Here is a 22,826-nt window from a genome sequence, read left to right on the forward strand (position 1 = left end):
CCTTTTTAGTTAATTAAATAAAAATGTATGTAAAGTTGTGTTGCATTAAATTATAACAATTATTGAGAAATACATGTATATAAATATGTTAACCATCAGAACAGATTAGTATAACAATAAAGTAAGGCAAAACATGTAAATATATAGTATGTACAATGTACTGATATAACATAATGGGGAAAAGTTATATTGTTCGGGTATTTGTAGATAAAGTGTTAGTTGATTGAAATTGGAAGCAATTTATTCGCATACGAAATGAAAGCGTCCGCCGGTCGAAATAAATGAAAGAAATCTATATTTATGTGTGCTGGAGATTGGGGAGGAAATATAATAATGGGACAATCCGTATTAATAGATCCGTTTACTGGGGGATAGATAAATGATTTCGAATGGCGTCTTGATGTAGCTTTCCGCGGATAAATTGGTGAAACATTCAGACATGTATAAAACGAGCCTTTGTTTACGTTCAGGTAATTTCATCTTTGAGGTCCGAAAGCGGTTTGTAGGGATGGAGTATATTGGTAGTATTTTATGCGAGAATCTTTTTGCCGTTTATGTATAACAGAGGTTCCCAAACTTTTTTGTGTCGTAGACCCCTTGCTATGTTTTTCGGTTTTGGGTAGATCTCCTTACTTACTTGATATTGATTTTTTGTAAATTTATTTATATTGAGACATCTTTATATTTATTAAGATCTTTGCTCTGAGACTGCGCGTATGCTTGTAACAAGATGATACTGGTATATCATTATGTGCAGGTTTTTTTACAAGTTCAAAATGTATTGCGACCACAAAGCGAATGCCTATATTCTACAACTTACATAATTTTATAAACATATACAATACATTTTTTACTTCATAGGTACTTTTATAAATGATGTTTAAGTCTTTATATTATAAGATAGTATAATGTAAGTAAATAGGTACTATCAGTGTATGTTGAGATCCACTATCGTGGACCCCAATTTTCATTTCATAGACCCCTAATTTTTTTTCGCTGACGTAGACCCATTGCAGGTTGTCATAGACCCTGGTGGTCGATATAGACCACTTTGGGAATCACTGATGTATAACAACAATGGTTGAAATGGAGATTGCGAGGGTGCCTTTAATTATTCTACTATATCACTGGATAATGGCTAAGATTGGAATGAAATCCTTGTGAAGCGTGCGAAGGAAAAGTGTTTAAAGTTTTTGGTTTTGTGCCAGCGTGAAACGAACATCTGTTTTCTTCGGAGCTGCAGATAAACGAGAGACTACTGAAAATAATAAAGGATGAAGAAGATGGCGGAGAAGCAGGAGGAGCGGGGAAAAAAGAAACAAAACGCTCGAGTGAGAACATCCAGTCGATTGCGTACCACTAGGAAGTGTGCCAGACTTATTCTTATTACGTATTATAATAAGATATATAGTGTAGACTTTTTTATTCTTCAGCTCTGCTTTGCTGCGAATATCTAACAGGTTGCCTATGGTGTGTCGAGTGCTAAAAGTATAGTGAGACAACTTATGGTGTGCTTGTTATATATCGCGAAATTGATGATTAAAGTTGTCTTCAGGTGTGCTGAAACCCGAGTCGTAAAACATCGGCAGGCGTCGGAGTTTTCACGGAAAAGGATTTCCTCCTCCCTGTTGAGGCAGAAAGCTCGGCGTCGCGTCAGTACTGACTCGGTTATGTGTGGGGGTGGATTTTCGTTGCCCACTCAGTATACGCGCGTTACGTTTCACGACTAATACAACATATAACATTCAGGAAACTGGCAACTTTTCAAAACTTTCAAATACAGGACTTTGAGACTGGCTAAAACCAAAGTGATCCCAATAGTGTTTCCAATTATGCAAGTGGTGTGGAAAATTGTTTATTTGAGAGTAATGGTTGCTGTGCTAGTCCTTCTATCGATGCTGGTCCTTGGGGGCACTGCTCAAACCTTCGCTCCCGATGACGAGGAATCAGGTAAGACCTATCCTAAGTGAGCTATCCTGATTAACTGCACATACACATGCTCTAATCCGCACTCTTTTCCCAACTAATTGAAGCTTTCGCTAGGCTTAAGTGGTCCGCGAATGGCTTCCGATAAATCGCATCGGCTTACGCTTACACTTTCTGCCATAACTTTATTTTTTCGTACTGGACATAAACTTCTCGTCCTAATTAACCATCCTGATCATATCTTCCTTAACTCATTATTATTTAATGCTAATATTTTTTTTTCGTTCAATACATAATCTTATCTGAAGCAAACCGTTCACACTTTGATAACCTTAGATGAAATAATTAGTGAAGCTTACGATAAACCCTATCAATAAGATTCCATTTATCAAAAAATGTAATTTAAATTCTCATTCACGACTCTATTTTTTAATATATTAACAAAGATTTATTTGAATTCATGAAAATGGACTAATCGAGTAATTAATATATACAAAAATAAATCGCACTAAATATACTTAACTCTGAAAAAAAAGCGATAGTTTTATATTTTATTTTTTTTTAGAATTTATTTGTATGGAATAAATTGTTATTAATGTAGTTAATTATATCAAATTAATATAAAAACATTTATTTCTCTGTTTTAATTATGTATATGTATTTTATAGATATTCAGATAAAACGAATCAGATTGAAAAAAAACACTCGTTGACTTCCCTTTTCCTTAATTAAGAAATATTACACAGACGATTGCGGACCTACTGAAAGCATACATTTGTTAGCGACGTTAATTAAAAATATTTTTGTTATATTTAATTATGCTGATTAGCAGAAACATCTTATTCGTTATTTAAGAAAAAAACGATTTAATAATCAATATTTGCCACTTATTTGCGTTATGACTATTTCTGAAGTATTTACTTATTCGCCGTCTTCGGTTCAACGTAAACCAAACATCGAGCGTTCATCAAAAGGGCTCTCAAATTCTGTATTTTCAGATTCGCCCTTTTCAGATATTTAATTGGCGTTCAAATCCTTTTTATACAGCAAATAAACTTGATGGGAAACGTTATATTAATTACGTTATCGCATTTCTTTTCGAACTTCGTGCAATCTATTTCCAGTAAAGTTTATATAATATTTTTTGCTTCAATAATTTATTTAAAAATACGTAAAGACATTTTAACAGGAAAGAGTAATTTTATAATGAATATCTAGAGTCTACACAATTAAATAATTATTTGATGTTCCTTTATACTCAAATACAGTGGAACCTCGCTAAACGAGCACCTCGCATAAAGCGCGTTTAGCTTAACGAATAAAATGATTTGTAAGAAAAATTACTCTCTTACCGAGCGACGTTTCGCATAACGAGTGACGATGAGAAGAGAAGATCCGAATTGCGCGCCTGCTACATCATTTTTGTATTTTTGAATATATTTCCACTGTAAATACATATAAGTGAGTATCTTATAATAGTACGCTTTGTGATGTTATCAACCGAGAAATTATTTACATTCGGTTTTATTCATGTTGCATATTGATTAACTATCTTTCAATCGTCAAATTCTAAATGGCTAATGATACTGTTATTTTCATTTAAACCTTGTTTATATTATTTATGATGTAGTATAGTGCTATTATATAATATTCATATATAAATTATAGCCACTCTATTCACTTTTGGACGAAGGAAAATATTTAATAACCGAATATGAAAGGATCAAGGCCGCAGAAGCCGACAATATTCCCACGTCACGTCGGTATGCGGCAGATAGTTTGCCATCATATTTGACAACAAACCCGTGAACACTCAAAAATGATTATATCCAGGAATTCGCAGTACCTCTTCCGCTGTCCGCATGCGGTATATTTTATCCGGGTATACTTCGCATTATTGCTCTCAAAAACATATGTCAAGCGCCTTCAGGCTCTATAGAAAATATGGAGACAGTTGACCGACCAGTTTATGGAACATGTGTTATTATTGATTCCGATGCAGACATCTTTTTGTTCTCTGCAAAAAAGAATATAACTTAACTCATATCTATGCCTTCAGTTATTATTTTGAAACTACTTTGACTATTAATTAACTATCCGCAAGTTAATGAATATGTAATTATTTGGGTAAAAAAAAATAAAACTGTATACAGTATTATGTTGTTGGCTTATTGTTAAATTGATCTTATATTATATCTATGGAGACTATGGAGAATATCGGATATTTGATATGTGATATTTAAAGAAATTTGATATACCGAGTTACTAGAAACGCACTATGTAATGTTTTTATAAATTACTTACAATGAGAAATCAAAGCACATACAAATATACATACAAATATAAATGATTAATTATATTTCAAATACAACAAATGCTATTGGCATTTACAAATATTTGTTTTTGACGTTTTTTTTATGTCCGTTGTAGCGTTCTATTCGATTTACTGGACCATTTTACACCATAAAAAGTTGCTTTTTGTGTTTCAATTATCATTCTTTTTTTACTAGTCGGGATTAATAAAATTTTAATTAAAATGAACAACGCGGTTTATTAATATTGATTTGACAGGAGGTTACTTCCGTGGTGGAGCTACTTTCATGTGTACGTACGTATGAGCTGATTTAATCTTTAATTCCAAGCCAGCTGCTGAAGACATAAACCGTTTAATTACCTAATGTTAAAGAACTATAATGTAATAGGAGATTGTAAAGTTTCCAGCCGATAGCCGTACACACTCCTTATTTAATTAAACTAGCCATTCGATTATAATAGCTGCAATTAGAATTCACACTTTAAATACCTAAAGAGCATATCGTAGTTGTTCGCAATTCCTTTGTTTGTTCCAGTTTAATTCCAAAATATTCTTTATATTATTTATATATCCTATAAGAAAATACAAGAAACGGTTATGATTCTTTAATTGTCTTAATAATATAAAGTAAAATCAAGCTTAGAAATGTGGATTATATTTGAAAATAATATAATTTATGAAACGCATTGCACAATTTTCTATATCATAGTATAATCAATGCATAACTTTTTTAAACCTATGTTATATAATAAAACACAACTTGTAAATTATTAGTAGTGCAAACTGAATTATTATTTAAATATTTAACATCATGTGAGTGACGATGTTGCGCAACTAATTTGCATTAAAATCATCCCCCATTGTAGTTTCTTTAGCACGTCGACGATATCTCGCGTAATACTAATGTTCTGGCAGATTCTCGGCGTTAAATTCCTGTTTTATACGCAAATTCGTTGGAACAATAACAAAACTTTTTAGGGCTTTAAATTGCGTTAATATAACGTACAACGTCAGCATCCGTAGCGAAATCAGGGCGCAGTTTGTTAGGAAAGTTTCAGTTTATCGCGGTCTGCAGCCAATTCAATCAGAAGTGGCGATTTACAATGGAAATATAAGAAAGTAGACGTATTGTAATTTAATGTGAAAATTATAATAACGCTATAACTTACCGCAACGATATTTCTAAGAATCTAATAAATTATTGTTCCATTTTTAATGCTGTAGATGTTCATTTTTAGTTTTACACTACCATCCGTTGCGTAACTTTTGCTGTTTTTTAGAAATACGCCTGGGTTTAAAATAATGTTTTGGGATACCGTGATAAGAATTAATCAAACTGATAACCCGTTTCACTATTTTAGTTTCGGTGTAGTTTATGTGGTAATCTTTTATTCTGATTATTTGAAGGTAGTAAAGCAGAACCATGATTAAGTTTATTAACTTTTAACGTATAGACAGGGATTGGATTTGATTTGGACATGTTACGGCTCACAAAGATAATTTGTACTAGATTGTTGTGGATTGAATTTATTGTATAAATAACTACGGTGTACTATCAACAAATGCTAGCGTTAAAATCATAGTGTAGTAAATGGTAATACAATTGTGCAGTCGCGAACAATACCGGAGTTATTTGATTCTGGATTAAAATCAATTGCATAATAGAATTTGATTAATAAATATGAAAGTAAATTTATTCCGGAGGAAGAAGTAAAAAAGTGTATGCTTCATTGATTAATTTTGTAAAAATGATGGGCCGTTGCGTTGCGCATTGCCTTAAGGCAATCATTTCAAAATCGAATGTTATTTGATTCATTCCACATGATTTGGATTTACAGTCTGCCCGTTATAAATGTTTCCGCTATGCAGCAATTTCAGTTTATTTTATATTCTCCGGTGTTTGCGTTTTTACATTCTTTGTTTTATAGCTACGAAAACAGCATTTGCTACAATAACATTGTTACGAGTTCGTATTCCCTTTTCATAACAAGGGCGGTTCTCCCGAATGTTAATCCATTCAATTAGAATTTTTTCAATTGGAAAATCCTACTAGATTAAAACAATTCTCTGCGGTCGCTGCTACCTAAAACCGATGAATATCATTAAGAAATGGGTCACGGAAATTTCATTACTACCGATTCCGCGGCGAGCAATTTCAGAGATTCGATTAGTAACTTAGTATATTTCAAAGTGAATTAACGAATTGTTCATAAGTTCGAAGTGAGAATATGATCATACATGTTGACAATTAGAACGTTCAATATTATCAAAAATGAACACTATATTATTATAAAAAGTATACTTGTCTGAAAAAGTTGATCTAATAAACATGCGTAAAATTGTCACTTAATTTAGGACATTTATTGTATTGTGATATCTAACGTTTATAGATTACATTTATATGCTGATGCATTTGTTCTTTCGACCATCAATTACATTAAAATATATGTAATATAATTAGTCTTAATTAATAATAATTATTATTGATAAATCTATAAATTATAAAATGGTATAATTAATAAATTAATTTATATTCGAATCAGTAAACGTCTTTAAAAATTATGAAACTCCTTGCTCGTTCACTTTCAAAATTATATACATTTTATTCTATGTATAACAGCATGTCACAATGCAATAAAACGTCGCCGTAATCTTGGGGTGATAACCTTAATAGAGACGTATTATTTTAATGATCCTGAGGAGTCCGAGGGTATGTGTGTATGTGTGGTTGTTCCGAGGGAGAAACTAAAAGTTTCTGTCTCGACCTCAATCGCCTGTTATTGTGTTTTAATTGCGACCCATTTCAGTCTTGTTTATATAATTTCGAAAAGCAGGAAATGCTAATAAAGACAGAATCTAAATGTCGCGTGCGTTCGTTTGCCACATTTGAACGAAAAGCTCATTGTTATTGAAAAAATGCAATTTCTTCATACAAAACACAGTCCTTAATCTACAAATTGCTTCGAATATACATTATTATCTGTTTTTCATTAGTATTTATAATGACTTTTTTACCTTTACCACTTGTACGAATAATAATTTTTGCTACCACATGATACTTATTTTTATTATATTTAATTATATTAATTGAACTATTAACGTTACATAATACTAATTTTAATGTATGTATTAAATGACGCTAGACCACTAAGTTGAAGCGTCTAAAGTTCTCCAAAATTACCTAGTATGCCTCAGTTTACTGGAAGTGCTGAAATTAAACGAGGATTACAGGATGCAAGCTTTCGGAACTAGCGAATTTAGATATGTAAATCGATTTGGTTAATACTTTTTTTTTTGCACACTATCCTCTATAATTCAAGCAATTGCATTTTATCGCACACAATATGTGAGTTATCTAAATCCAATTATAAAAATTCTATAATCCAATTATTATGATATTTTGAAATCTATTTTATTGTCTAAAATTGACACTCGTTCTCGAACTGTGGTTTCAATTGTTTTACTTACCAAACTAACATTTTAACCCATAATTACTACGGACAAATACAGTCTTTAAAAATAAAATAGTCTTTATAGAAATGCATGATATCAGATATTTTTGTATTTGCATTCACATTATTAGTGTGTTGTATTTGTATCAACAAAATAGTATTTCAACCCCCACAATTAAAATACAATAGAATGATAATGATAATAAATATAAGGTGAGTCATTTTGACCCATCCGTAGTACATACGTGTTAAATAATCATACATTAGCAGCAATACGTAGGACAAAAGAAGAAGAAGTAAAATGATATGCGCCCTAGAACTCACGTGCGATCTGTGCTCCTTTCCCTACATGATGTATTACTATTTGATTTAAAAGAGCGAGGTGCTAACATGATAAATTGCAACACTGTCGGCATCCGTAATTAAAGTGAATGCTTTTTGGATCATCCGCAGAAATTGCTAATGTTTATAACAATTCTCTTGCATTAATCCGTTAATTGCGGAAACGGATCCGGCTTTGATTGATGGCGTACCTCGAGAAATTCGTCTTAAGGTTTTGATAAATGAGTAATATATTTTACCTCAGGAAATGCACATGGCAAAATAACCCCGTCTCATTCCGCAAGACTCATTTAGAGTAAAATGCAATTGCCGGATCGACTACACTATATTTGTGTAGACCTCTGTCCGATTCATATAATCAGGATGAATTAGCAAATTTACCAATTACTTTGAACACCTAGTATACATATTCGTTTGGATTATTAACATTTCAATAAAATTGTTCATCATTTATCTCATGCAACATTTATTTAACATATTTTATTATAATAAGATTTTTGGGCAGATATAATTATGATTGGATTTATAAATACTTATTAATTTGATTTTATTAAAGAAAAATACAAATTAATTAAATAATAATGCAAATAAATGTTGGATAACATTCTCTATCTATGATGTGAAATAAGCAAAGAGTTGGACAAAAAAGTAAATAACATATTGTATCAAGCAGTTATTAAAAGTTCATTTAAACGTACAAAAATATGCAAATATTTGCAAAACATGACCAATCCAATAAACAATTAAATATTATGCATTTATAATAAAGGTTTGGAGCGTTAAATGTAAATATGGAAATGTGTGCTTAGGTAAAATTCTATATAAAATATGGATAAAACATATGTGATATATGACTGTGATTAATAAGTATTGATTTGGATATAATATTTTAATTTTATAAATGCGGGACCCAGGGTGACGTTAATAAATTGACGGGACTAATGTTACATTTGGGGGAGCTTACTGCGATATTATATTTACACTGGATACATTTTTTTTCTCGTGACTCTATAACACATATGGGTATTAATATGACAGAAAATCCCATTTGTTTATCCTATAGAAAATTTATTTCAGTAAAAACAGCCCAACGTATAATTAATTCTGCAATGAATCGAATAAATTATATTTTTCTACATGGTTATTAATTAATGTCTTATATACACTATATATTGACTTTCGAGCTTAAAAGGACAATTTGTTTAGAACTGATTATTAATACTCAATACTATGTATGTAGCAAATTACAAAAGTTATTCAATTAACTAAACATAATAATATATATTCTAACAGTTAAAATAAAGATCAAGTGCCAGAAATTCTATTGACCATAGGTATCTTAACTCTTCTATGATTTCCAGTAAAATGTAGATTTAAACAAACATTGATATAATCAAAATTATGAAAATATGTTTTTTTTTTCTGTTTATAATTTACTTCATAATTAAATGGAAATCATAATAATTAAAATGGTTCTTATATGATTTGGTTCAGTTCCTTCCAGATTATGATTCAATATGAATGCTTTAATAAACCATTAAATGTCTATATGGTTGTAACTCCCAATAAAATATTTAGAATAAATAAAGCCGAGAGCGTGAATTAATGATGAGTCTGCCGTCCCTTCATGTCCTCTAACATAATTAAGGACGGTTTTTGGACCCTAAGCGTGCGCTCGGCTCTCCCTTTTCCATCCACATCCACAACTAACGGTCACCGCTTGAAATTATTCATTTTTCCAAAAACACCCCCGCACGCTCACCATTAGCCGCTAAATAAGCCGCAAATACACTGTTCCGAATCTCCGACGTGACCGGTGTTCATAATACTAACAACTCTGAATAATAAATCTTCCTTCAAGCAAATCATTTGAATACCTATTATAATTGTTCATTTCAATCACACGTAATAATTAAATTGATTTATTAATTATCAACAATAGAACAACAGAAAAGCAATTTGCATTATTGTATTAGCGCGAAATTTATGTTTTGATTCACGTATTTATCACAAATAGTAGATTGCATTTCCGATCACATTACAATTAATATTATTAAACAGTAAACAGATTACAAGAAATAGTTCGTGAATATTGTCCGATCTCGGATTGTTTGAAACCGTACTAATCGATGCTGTTAAAACCGCAGAAAAATTAACAGTACAAAAAAGTGATCAATTTATAATTTTTTATTTAAGACAACTGATTTTGTATTCTGAATTTAAATAATGTTAAATTTAGTTAATACCTAAAGACGATAGTTTATCGGATGTTATTCCGGGGACTATTTCTATTACACATGATACTTATTTGCATTTGAGAAATCGTAAGAAGATTATTTTGTTGGAATTGCGTACGGGCTATGGCAAATTGTTGAGTCGTTTATTTTGAGGTAGGTGTAAAGGGCATATCAGTCGCAACGTTCTTCGCTGTTTCAGGCTGATAAAAAGTAGAACTAATAAATCATTACAAACATGTAATAAGTATTACCATTTATCACGAACAACTGTACGTAAATATGAGATAGCAGAAGACGATACAGGATGACGGAGGTTGATTATGTGCGTTCAAAAAAAATGTATATAAGAAAGGAAACAAGGGGAACGAAAATAAGAGGGACAAAATGCACGAGGTGGGAGAGAAAGCTGCTGCTCTCCTTAATATTATTATTTTTCTCTCCATATAATAAAGCTTTTGCTATATGAAAGTATGTAGGGGTTGGAAGGGGTGCGTAATGACTTGGCATCCTATATATCACTGTTCATGAAATATTGGGGGGACGCCTGCTATGGCGTCGGTCGCGAGTGCATGTGTGTCATTTAGTTAATATTGGTTTCGAAAATAAAATACACACTAGCTCCTCGTAATACACCTAATAACTTAACGTGATATATAGTATATTATTGGCTTAATTACGACACAACGATTTATGAATATCTCTTTTAATATATATGTATATATATGTGTGTATAGGATATATAGGATTAAGTTATCTTAAATTTTTAGAAGAAAGTGGAAATTACATTTAACTCAATTACATTTTCTCGGGGAATGGAAAGCAGCCCTGGATGAAATTTATGAAAAGCCCCTTCTCGCCTCAGACCATCGGCCCAACCCACTAACGGAGCTCCTGGGGGACCGCCATTTATTCTCTGGTCGTGAAGTGCCGAAGGAAATTATACGAGAGGCGAGTTGATTTTGCCACCTCAGAAAGGATTCCTTTTGTGCACCCCACAAGATTTAATTTAATGCACACCTGGACGTTTTTTAATATCCTCCCGTTTTGCGTTCCACTTCCTGTATGCATCATCCATGACTAACTTGTATAAGATATGTTATACCAATATTTAAGAGATGCGTTTAATATTAATAATTTTGCTATGTTTCACATCTACACAAACTTTACAAAATTTGTAAACTAATAAATGCTCCTACATCTAGATGTAAAATTATATAAAATATAATGATTCTGTATTTATTTAACTATATTTATTTACTACAAAAATATCAATATAACGCAATACGCTACAATCTATTATGAAATACTGCAAATGTCCGATAAAACGCAAACAAATAAATATTGTTAATCTTCGGATTAGAATTCTATCGATTTATATTATATGTATGTTGCATGTGCTATAAATACAATTGATATATGACAAATTCAGTTTAAAAGCTAACTGAGACACACCCATTATTTTTATTATACGTATTTTATTATCGAGAACGCATTTCAATTGAGCAATTAGTTTTAATCCCTTCGTAATGATGAACAATTTGTATTACATAACGTAGCTCTAAATCGATTGTCTTAACGAAATTAAGCAATTAGGATTTTACAAGATGTAAAAATAAATCATGGCAAGATTCAGACAATGACTAATATTATTAACGATATTGTTTTATAGATTATGAATGCACAATATGATCAAAATGTAGAAAAATATAGTTTTATGATTCAATATTATTTGTTGGAAGTAATGAAATGTAAGCAAACTTCAAGCTGAGCAATTAACAGTAGTACACTTCAATGTTTTGTGTTGCAATAGTATCCTTAAGGGAATTATACGTTGAATGCACCTTAATGCGAGGTACGTTATCACGAAGGCAAACAGAAGACATGGAAGAATGAGAGTGGGATCTGCGTTGGAATTGCAGGGCAACCCAGTTTTATTTACCTTTTTCTATGTAAATTATCAATAATATAATCGTATTATCGTCGGAAACGTGCGACAAAACAATGCAGTTTGCATACAGCACAATGCAATTTAATTAATATGTTTCTGTGCAACGTGCCAAGTCTGTAATTTGTCCGCGACAACATTGTAATGGTTTTTAATTAATCCTAAAGGTCGACACATAAATCGGCAATAAAGCGACTAATACATATAATTTAATATATTCCTCGTGCCTCGATATATCTGTGTGCGAATTGGATGAAACCGTTCGTCCGGGGTCTGCATTATTCTTGGCACACGGACCGCGCGATATGGCACATTATTTCACTTTTAATAGCCCTTCGTTGGTCCTTTTATTTCCTTCACGATTGCCTTTAATGGCTCCAGAAGAATCGATGACTGAGATATCCGAGCATCCATCGAATTTCTCGAGAACTCCATGTGGAGTACATGCACTTAAATAACGACTCACTTAACGATTTATTTCGAATGAGGTTCTTCGCTATTAGTCAAATATCCTGTCACGAAACGTAGCAGTCGATACTTTATAAGGATAGATCGGAATTTTTTCCAATGAATTGCATTTATTTTAGACTCGACATCATGTTTATTTATAATACATCACATTTAATTAATATTATATCATATGATAGAAAATAAGCATTTCTAATACCTTATGAAATCATTTATTATGATTATTCCACTCATTTTCTACTCGTTCTAATGCAAATACTGCAAGTAAGTTAATATGCTAACGCACTAAGTAATAGAAAACAATAGAGTGAGGATCATTTAATATATCTATTCAAAAACATTTCATAATAATAACAATAAAATTAATCTAATGTAATCTAATTTGAAAATATTAGAAGAAGTGAAAATCTTAAGTGAAGAATAGATTTTTACATAATATTCCATTCAAAGTAGAACACCTTGCAGAATATTACGAATTTCCATTTTCGCTGAAACAGCTGTCACCTATTGTAGTGCAACAGAAATTGCAGTCACAAAGAAAGTTATTTTTTCTTCGTTTATATATAGCTTCATGCAATGAAATGTCAGTAATGTTTATGAGTTTCTTTGCATTATAGATTCAATATTGATTTCATCGTTACGATTCTCCATTGTTATTATCCAACAAGAGATATCAATCATTAATAATATACTTCATCTTTTAATCTAGATAGAAGAGTTGGTGGTATTTCAAAGCAAATTATTTAGTAAGAAGATAATCACGTATATGGAAATCGATTCAACGGTTTCCCAAAATGAGAAATAATATACATTTGCAAAATACTAAAATCGCAATAGTGAATAGTGCATGAGTTTGTATAGATGTTATTATGGGGTTAGGTATTGATTTGCTTCGGGAACATATGAATAATAATAACATTTCATGGGGAGCTTTAGTTCTCAATAAAGGTGCGTTTTAATGCTCGAACAGGAGGCTCGTTCCGTGTGTAATTTGCACGAGCGGATTTAAGAAAATTACACCGTTGGGGCGATATAAATATGCAACTAAGGTCCGAAATAGCGCTCGGCTTGTAATAATTAAATCATAAATATCGACAGAGCACAACCCTCATTATACAATTTATACTAATTGCTTCTCTAATTTGTTTCTAATTTGCCTTACAGCCATGTGTGACCTTTGATAAGCACAGTTCTATAAATGCATGTAGCGTTACATATATTTGAAAATAATATATTCTTTAGACAAAGTTTGTGTATCTTTGCGAAATTGAAATAAGTTATTTCATTCAGATCATTTATATAATCAATATAAACTATAGGATGAGGTGAACTTTGAATATTCCTTTGTTCTTGTTTTTACTCTATAAAAGAAGGCATAAAGTATAGCGTAATACATTTGTATTAAGTAATTGAAAACATGCGTCCTTTGCTTTATCCTTGAGCAGGGGTTGCGGTTACGGGATGGTAATACATATTTGTATTTCGTATGTATATGGACATAACCGAATCTCGCATATGTTAATGCACGTGAAGGAAAACAAATTTCCAGGCGGGATGAAGGCGCGGGAAAGGCGAGAGCGCAGACGGCAACATTACCTGAAAGCTGAGTTTCTTTTGATGGTTTCCAGGGTCCCTAATACGATATAGCCACAATATAAGTGCAACCTTTATAAATATGCAAAACGCACAGCACATACATATGTAACTGACGTTAAGGCTTTTCCATCTTCAGTTCGCATATTTAAATACAAACTCACTGCTTTTGATCTAAAATATATCTGCGCTTCGTATATCCAAGCCATCCTCGCCAGGAAATATCTTAATTATATTAAGTTATCTATGTATTATTCTTATATTAGTAAAATACTACTACTAATATTACTACTGGTAAATAATATGCCAAACTATACTATAGCAGTATCCGCAGAATATATGTTATATATAAAATTAAATTCAACTATTCTTTTAAAATTTATATTAAATATTTGTTGCAAAACTTTTAATTGAGGAAAATTTAAAAGTTTTTTTTAACTATATATTAAATTCTGGAGTTGATAAAAGCTCATAAACATGTTATAATTAAATCAACTCATGTAACATATTGCTATTTTCCAAGTTTGTGCTATAATGATTGTATTTTTACATACTGGTAATTGAATGCGCTTCATGGATATGCGGGAAATATAATTAATGGAAAGAAAAAGCAGGATTAAGCTACGATATATTGTATACCGCAATTATAAGCTGCAAATTTCTAAGCTGCCCTGTGATACGCGAAACCGTATTGCGTGATAATGATATTTATAGAGGCTATCGATTTGGAAGGGTCGCAGAAAGGGTATTTCACCTACACGCTGTGCGTTTCAAAAGAATGGTTCCAGCGAAATTGCAATTAATATCACGACTATATATAAATTTTACAGGGAACTCTCGTGTTAGAATTAATTTACGTAATCAGCATTCGTAATAATTTTGAATTTACAATGCGCAACGTGCGTCAACATTTTATTCATGGAAATATGAGTTCTTTTTCGCTTGAATAGAACGGATTCGAGCGTTCTGATAATTTGCAATTTCGTGTGCGGGTGCAGGAGAGGAAAAACAAACCGAAATTAAGGCAAGAGAACCACAGGAGTGAGCGAGAGAGGTGTATATAAAAAAAAGAAAAACACCGCACCGAGGAAAGTAGAGGAAAGGAAAATAAAAGAGGAAACATATAAAACGTAGCATTTTCCCATCTCCGACATAATTCGTTTTTGAGCGGATCGATGCTGGCAGTTGGTCCTAATGTGTCCTGGCAATCCGACACGGTAACGACTTTTAAATTGTTGTCCCTTGTGCTCCTAGCATTCTTCAACCTCAACGTCAAATAGTTTTAACACAGAGCACAGGATGCGATAAAAAATAAGAAGAAGAAACGGAACCCGATTTAAACCGAGCTACATTTTTCTATATATTTTTTGCCTCCTCCATGAAACGCCTCAACGGTAATGTGAAATTAAAAAGAAAAAATACTCTCGAAAAAATATAAAAATATCTCATCCTGTAGAATAGCTTTCCAATCCATAAAACTTCGATAACTCCGGTAGATACATATTTTTTTTTGTCTTATTTTGATGCTCCAATCCTGTGAGCGTTATGAAGAGGGGAAATTAGATTCAGATTAACCTGCACATTTTCATGCGTAGCTGAGATAGCGTTCTGGCAAACTTGCAGAATGCGAATGAGACAGCGTGTTTGCCCTAAGATTTATAGTAAATCTTTGCGAAGAAGAAAATTGCTCGAACGTTGTTTCTCCGCAGCTGAGGTTCATAAATATTTGTTGATATTCCATCCAGCATTTCGTTTGCTTTCAATATTTATAATACTTGCTGAGAAAACAAGAATTATAATTTTATATTATTGTACTTATCATTACTGTTCTTCTTGGTGAATTCACTATTTGATATATTCTTTAAGAATATGTAGAAATAATACAAATAAACAAATTTTATCTTATTGATGCTCATAACTAGGTTTTATATATTAGTTAAAATACATATTTTTCGTATTTTTTGTTGTTTACACTTCTACGTAAATATTTTTTAAACGGTAGATTCAGTGCGTGATGCAAAGTAAGTTTATTAAATGTTTTATAATGTGAATTATAGCCTTTGTAGGTATCGGAACAAAGTGAAATAATTATTAGCCATCACTAATGAATATTTAATGGTCGTCGCAACAAAATGGAGGAAGTCATTAGCCGTATTAAAACGTTAATTTGTAAGCATGTTGAATGACAAAAGACTTCGTGGTTTGCGTTAAAAACGTACTTAATAGAACCGATGAGTATATAAATACTCGAGTAATTTTATTGCCGAGGAAGCAGTCATTACATTAATTTATATATGCTCGTGCCTACGTAGATAAGAACTCTGTGAGCTGTTCGTGATGCCTAGAAACCCCCTTAAATTGAATAACCTATTACGAACATATCAACTTTTTTTTTAACGTACATTCGTCTGTTCACGTAATGATGGACGGCTACAAACAGCATAGAAGAAAAAAATGACTTCGCCTTATTTGAGACACGCTTTGATGGTAAGTGCCGTTTCGAGAGGACTCGAGTACAGTTTCAACGGTTTTGAGTGGACGAGATACAAGCTCGTTTCACGTCCTTGATTCTTGCTCCTCGCTAACTCGGCGAATCCACCATCACGACAACTGTTTCGTATTATTTTATTCGACTGTCCGTTTACGTAACCAACGCATCCCGTTATGTCTTCCAATTCGAAATGGTCGTCATCTGATTGCGGTATCCACAATCGCCGGACGCAATATTGCATTCACTGTTTAATGCGGAATATTGTGTGCAGCCGAGATTACTCCGTCATAACGAAAATACCATTGCTGTAACAACTGGCCATGCACTAATCAGTTTGGACAGCGTTAATCTGGGATTACTTTAGCGGATAACAAACATGTCCGATTCGGGAACGCCTAAAAACGTTACGCAACCGAAATCGAATCTTACTTTCCTTCATTTAAATACAACGGTGCCTCCCATAGTGCGGGTCGGTCAATATCCCGCACAGTTTGAAATCGCACTGATCGAGAACTTTAAAAGCGTATTCAAATAAGTTTAAATACTATTCATAGTGACCTGGACAAAAATAACTATGTTATATTAAAGTACAATACTTATAATTTAATTTTACAATATGGTTAATTCAACTTTTACAATTAAAATAACAGAAATATAAGGGAAACCAATTTGCATTCTACATAAAAAGGTTTTAATGCTATTGTTGAATTGTTTAGGAATGTTGGACGATGAAGATATTATTAATTGTATGTGCTACGGTTTATTCGTGTTTATTTTCTTGTATTACTGACAATAGACTTGAATTATACTACATGTCAACTGTTTTATGATTATTAATGACGAAATTACAAAAAAAATCTTTCTTAATGTTGAAATAGTATTATTATTGTGATGTTTGTGAAAGGAATTAATGAATTCATGGCATGTATTCTTCATGTGGTTTCATATTATTTACTGAGTGTATACTTAACTAGATAAAAATAAATCTACACATATTGTAAAGATCGTCAGACACATTCTATTATTCAGAATGGTTAATGCAATAAAAGAGGTTAGTCAATAGATTTAGTGTATTTATTTGTGTTCGTAATTCGATCATGTCCCATCAATTTCACATAAAATAAACGTTCAGGGTCTGGAAAGGAAATGAATTATAGTAGTTGATAATTAAGGGTCTTGTGCTTTAATCTTCATTATATTAAAAGCTCGTAAATCTAAAATTTTTCTCGAAGGAGAGGTTTTCCTCTCCGCCCCGTTTCCACGAGGGTCGCCATTATAACCGGCGACTTTGGAATTTTTTCCACTCCTTTGAGATAAGTGAATGTGGCACGAATAGTTTTCGGAACAAATTACTGTTCCAGAATGACAAATACCCTAAGCAGATTTTAAAATACGCTATGCACGAAAAATAATATGTCAGGCATTAATCAAGCGATAGCTATTCGGAAGCGGTTGGAAAAGGACGGTGATTTAAAATTGTCTGTAGAAATGAATATATATATATATAATATACATTCATTAATATATTCTCTGTATGAATACTTTTACAGTGATAATTGCCTATTGCATTACACTACTATGATGCATCATATAATTAATGGTCCCCTTGTACTGTAAATTTTATAAAATCAATTTTTTTGACATAATTTCACTCTTTTCTTTAGTTACATAATTTTATTAGTCTGTAAAACTTGAAGAATTATTTTTTTGTTTTTTTACTAAATGATTTTAATTTTGTCCGTAAATTATATATAAATACTTGTGAAGTGGTATTTTGTTGTACTCAAGTGCAATTGACAATTTTCAAGGAAATGTAAGCAAATATGTAAACGCAAGCTTTGAAATTTTGTATCTGACAAAAAACGAGACGCTATGAAAGTTCTGAGCCACTTGTCGCACATAAATATAATTGCGTTTCCGTAAGCTCACTTGACCAATTTCTGTTTGCCTTCAAGGAAACAATAAAAGTATAATGTTATTTGTTACCTTCCTGTGGATGAAAAGGGGGAAGAGACGGTTCTTCGCGAGGAAAGATCTATTACGAGTACGATGAATCTTCAGCGATGTATCTGATCTGATATTATTGATTATTCCTATGCGATGGCGCGATACCATTTGCATGATTATATTTTTAAATGGGCAGTAAAGGGGCCGCAGTACGCTTATTTGGGTTCATATTTCCTCTTGGAGTGGCACTTGGCTTGATGGGAGTTGAATGTAGTTATGGGGCGATACCTGTACATTCGGTTCCAATATTCTGGAGTGTATATGCTCATTGATAATGTTTGTGCAGTGGATAGCTTCGCTCAGTGCGAAGGGAAACCTTGGAACCTAATACACACAGGTTACCATTATGAGCACTAACCATATTGAGAATCGCCGTCTCCTTTTCGGGTCGCCCTCGTATATGGCTGAAGATTTACGCCCACCGCCTTCTTCTCCTTCAAATGTCCTGGTCCTTTTTTCACTTCACCAAAGGAAATGTGTTTCGTAGGAAATGCGTGAAACGAAACAACGCCGGGAATTTCGGCAATTTCTTATGCCTTGGAGAGATCTATCACCTCTCACCTTTGCCGGGCTTTCCTTTTATAAATTTCACAACAGAAAAACCGTTTACAATTGACAGGACACGTATACCTTCGCTCCAGCCCTCCGAAGAATTGTATTTCCCAAAAGCACGCACGAACATAAATATTTTTGACCTGTCAATACCATTACCTTTTTCCCCGTATCAGTATTAAATGCTCGCAATATATTTTTGATAGAATATTCTCATATTTGTTTTGCTGTTTTATTGATTCGTTCGATGATTAGGCATCGTTTCGGTATGAATATTTTGACCTGAACAGTCCAACATTCATTCCAAATTAAAATAACACGATTCCTTTTGTTGCTGCATCCACGTACACATTTCGTTATTTATGACGCCGAATGGAAAATCAATTACTATGTGCAATAAAATTTAATTGGATTATACTATATTTTTGCGAACTAATAAAAAAATCAACTATAATTCATTTAGGTCGAATTTATAAATATCACTCTGCTTGTCCAATTATAACTGAAAATATAAATAAACTAAATATTAAATTTATCACGTAATTATTTTCTACACACTTGATTGAAAATTGTCGAGAAAAAAAAAACGCTACTAAATAAAATAAGCAAAAAATTAATCTAATTTCTTGTACGTTTTTTACGTCCATTAAAACACATACACATTGATTTATAAACATAAATCATGTACTTGTTTCCTTTCTCACAGTTTGGTTTATGTGTAATTTATAACACATGAATATTTTATTTCTTTTTCTATAATTTGCCTTCATATTTCCAATCTTTCAGAATTTACCGGAGAAATATTAAGGAACTTAGTATTCATAAATAATAATAAAAGAAACTTATGAATCAAAATGTATGTATCTAATTTCATGTCCTATAAAAGATTCCTTAATTATTTACCAAAAGTTGGCAATGCAGCATAAACATATATATTCTTTAAAGTATTATTTTATATATTAATTATTTACATACACACTTGCAATGTGTTTCACTCCACTTTACAATTTGTGTACGAAATACTTGCATTTCCTCATGGCCAGCGAATTAAGTGCACAATAGGTACCACATAAAATATTATTCCTACTTTTTTTATTATATATCTTTTTTTTGCTTCCTGCTCTGACAAAATATTTTAGTTTACAAAATAACTAATAAATCAGAAGAATACAAAAAAGTGTAACCAATTTTTAATACATTTTTGTCATTGCTAATTTGTGACTTTATAAATTGATCTGTCACTAATAAATTATTTCGTTTAATAGAAATAGAGCAAAATAATTGAAGAGTAATTAAATTCTGTATAATGAAAGCCTGTGGAATTTCACAAAAATAATTATTGCTATGAATATGAATGTAATGTATTAAAACTCCGAGGAAAATTAAAGGGAAAAAGGAAAACAGGAAGCGGCAACCTGCAAAATATTAATAACATGGCAATAAACGCCTCGAAATTGGCAAAGCTCTCAATTCGTTAAAAGCTTCCGTGTCTATATTAAGCACAAAAATTACATGTTTATGCGCTAGTCCTGGTTCATTATCCTAATGTTCATCGGCTTACGTAATGTGCCATAAAGCATATGCAATCTATGAAAAGGCACATATTCATAGGAGAACGAACGTAGCTTGCATTGCTATAACAATATTTTTATTCTCAATCGATTATAGAGATTTGGTTTGGTTCATAGCAAACGGTTCGATTCCCATTCTGTTTTTGGTGGCAGCTGTCACAGTCCATGTCCGGTCCATTATCAGACACTTCGCACGGCGACAATTGGATTCCGAGGTCCAATTAAAGATTATAAAGCTTTTCAAATTGACTGCTATCGTTGCCGCATTCGCTCCAATTAGATGTAATCAAATAAAAACCTTTCCCATTCTCGCGCTGTTTTCCTCTTTCACCATCCTCTCTGTTTCACTATACACTGAGAAAAAAAGATGTTCGAATAACATTTTTAATCCATAGAGAAACACTGATTTTATTTTTGGTTGTATACATTTCCCAGTACTACTATACTTATGTAGTAAATTAAATACATATTTGATGTAGAGCGAGAAAGAGAGGGAGAGACATAGAGAGCTACATGTATAATTGACTTGATTAGCACCCGTCAACACGATGTTTCACTGAAGCTTTGCCGTTTCCGGGTTAATCTGATAAAATAATTCGAAAGGGCTGATTAATAATTTAGTTGCACATGGGAATCTACGTATGTCCGATTAACATCATATGTGCAACCATTAATTTACTTTAATCTTATTGAGTCCACAATTAGTTCGTCCCTAATCCCTGAAAATGTAGAATCACATTTCAATAACTTAATAAAAAAAAGCTGATTGTTAAATATTTGTAATTCTATATGTTTTTTTAATTGAGATTAATAACAACAATTTAATTTTTGATCAAAGTATCGATATGTTTATTTAATTATACATTCACGATATACCTAATATGAGACAATTATAAGGAAATTATAAAGATGGTCAATACGTAGGTGTATATATGTGGATAATAAATTTTGTTTATTTTCATTATTGTTTTGTAAGGAAGTTTAATAACGAATTATTAATATTTTTATTTCTAATATGTACAAGTTTATTTCAGTATGTATGTTAGGTTTTGGGAATTGACATTTCCGCATGGCCGTACATTATATTCCCTGAGTGTATTTATTCACGGTGTGGTTAACCGTGGCAATAACGTGGCCGGCAATTTCTCCCCAACAATAAACAAGGGCCACTCAAAAATAATAAGTCCACCGAGTATACATAATACTCAGCATCACGGTATTCCTGCGCCTCGGAATTCCTCGGTATTATGTATCTCTGAAAACTATCTGTCTTTAACTGCTCCCCAGACCATATGTACATATCATTGCAATAAGGAAGCTACGAGAAGGCTATAGTCCATCCTCCATGACCCTGCCGGAGAAGAGTAAACAATCGATTTCCATCGAGTTATTTTGCCCGAAGGAAGGAGAGGACAGAAACGTTATGCAGTATTCCTTCTTCGCTCTTTGTTTGCGTCGAACTTTTAGTAGCGTTTCCTCTTCCACTTTGTTTGCCTTTCTCGAAGTGTTGACAATGCATTACTCCTACAGCTCAAACGTGTTAAAGACCAAAAGAATATCTTCCAACAATGTGTGTAATTGTTAATTCATTATTATGTAGACATTTCTCAAGAAAAATTAAAAGTAATATCCAGACTATATACAATAAAATATTAAATTTAATATACGATTTCTTGAATTTCATAACATTATTTAATACAGTCAGAAAGTAGTCTGTAGCAATTTCATGAAAACAGGTACTAACCCGATTCAAAGCATTTCTTTATGACAATTTTACACATAAAGCATTAAGAAGATATACATATTTCGATACGACCTGAATGAAAAGTTAATTTGTAAATTGTAGCTGAAGCACGAGAATAAATTATTGTCCGGGAAATAATATCTATCATTAAAAAAGACCCACATCATTGTAAGACTTCTCAAGT

At 32.2% G+C, this 22,826-nt stretch overlaps 1 protein-coding gene across 1 annotated transcript in view; it reads left to right on the plus strand.

Annotated features, from left to right (window-relative positions):
* The first annotated feature begins 1,647 nt into the window (after positions 1 to 1,647).
* The window catches only part of LOC108567884 (hemicentin-2-like), a 104,942-nt gene continuing 83,763 nt past the window's right edge, over positions 1,648 to 22,826 (plus strand). The window contains exon 1 of the mRNA XM_017928600.1: positions 1,648 to 1,950. Within this exon, the coding sequence (XP_017784089.1) occupies positions 1,833 to 1,950 (118 nt within the window). The 5' untranslated portion in view covers positions 1,648 to 1,832. The remainder of the gene's footprint in view (positions 1,951 to 22,826) is intronic.

This window comes from Nicrophorus vespilloides, unplaced genomic scaffold, assembly GCF_001412225.1.
Source record: "Nicrophorus vespilloides isolate i.1.1-1 unplaced genomic scaffold, Nicve_v1.0, whole genome shotgun sequence".
Classification (NCBI taxonomy): Eukaryota; Metazoa; Arthropoda; class Insecta; order Coleoptera; family Silphidae; genus Nicrophorus; species Nicrophorus vespilloides.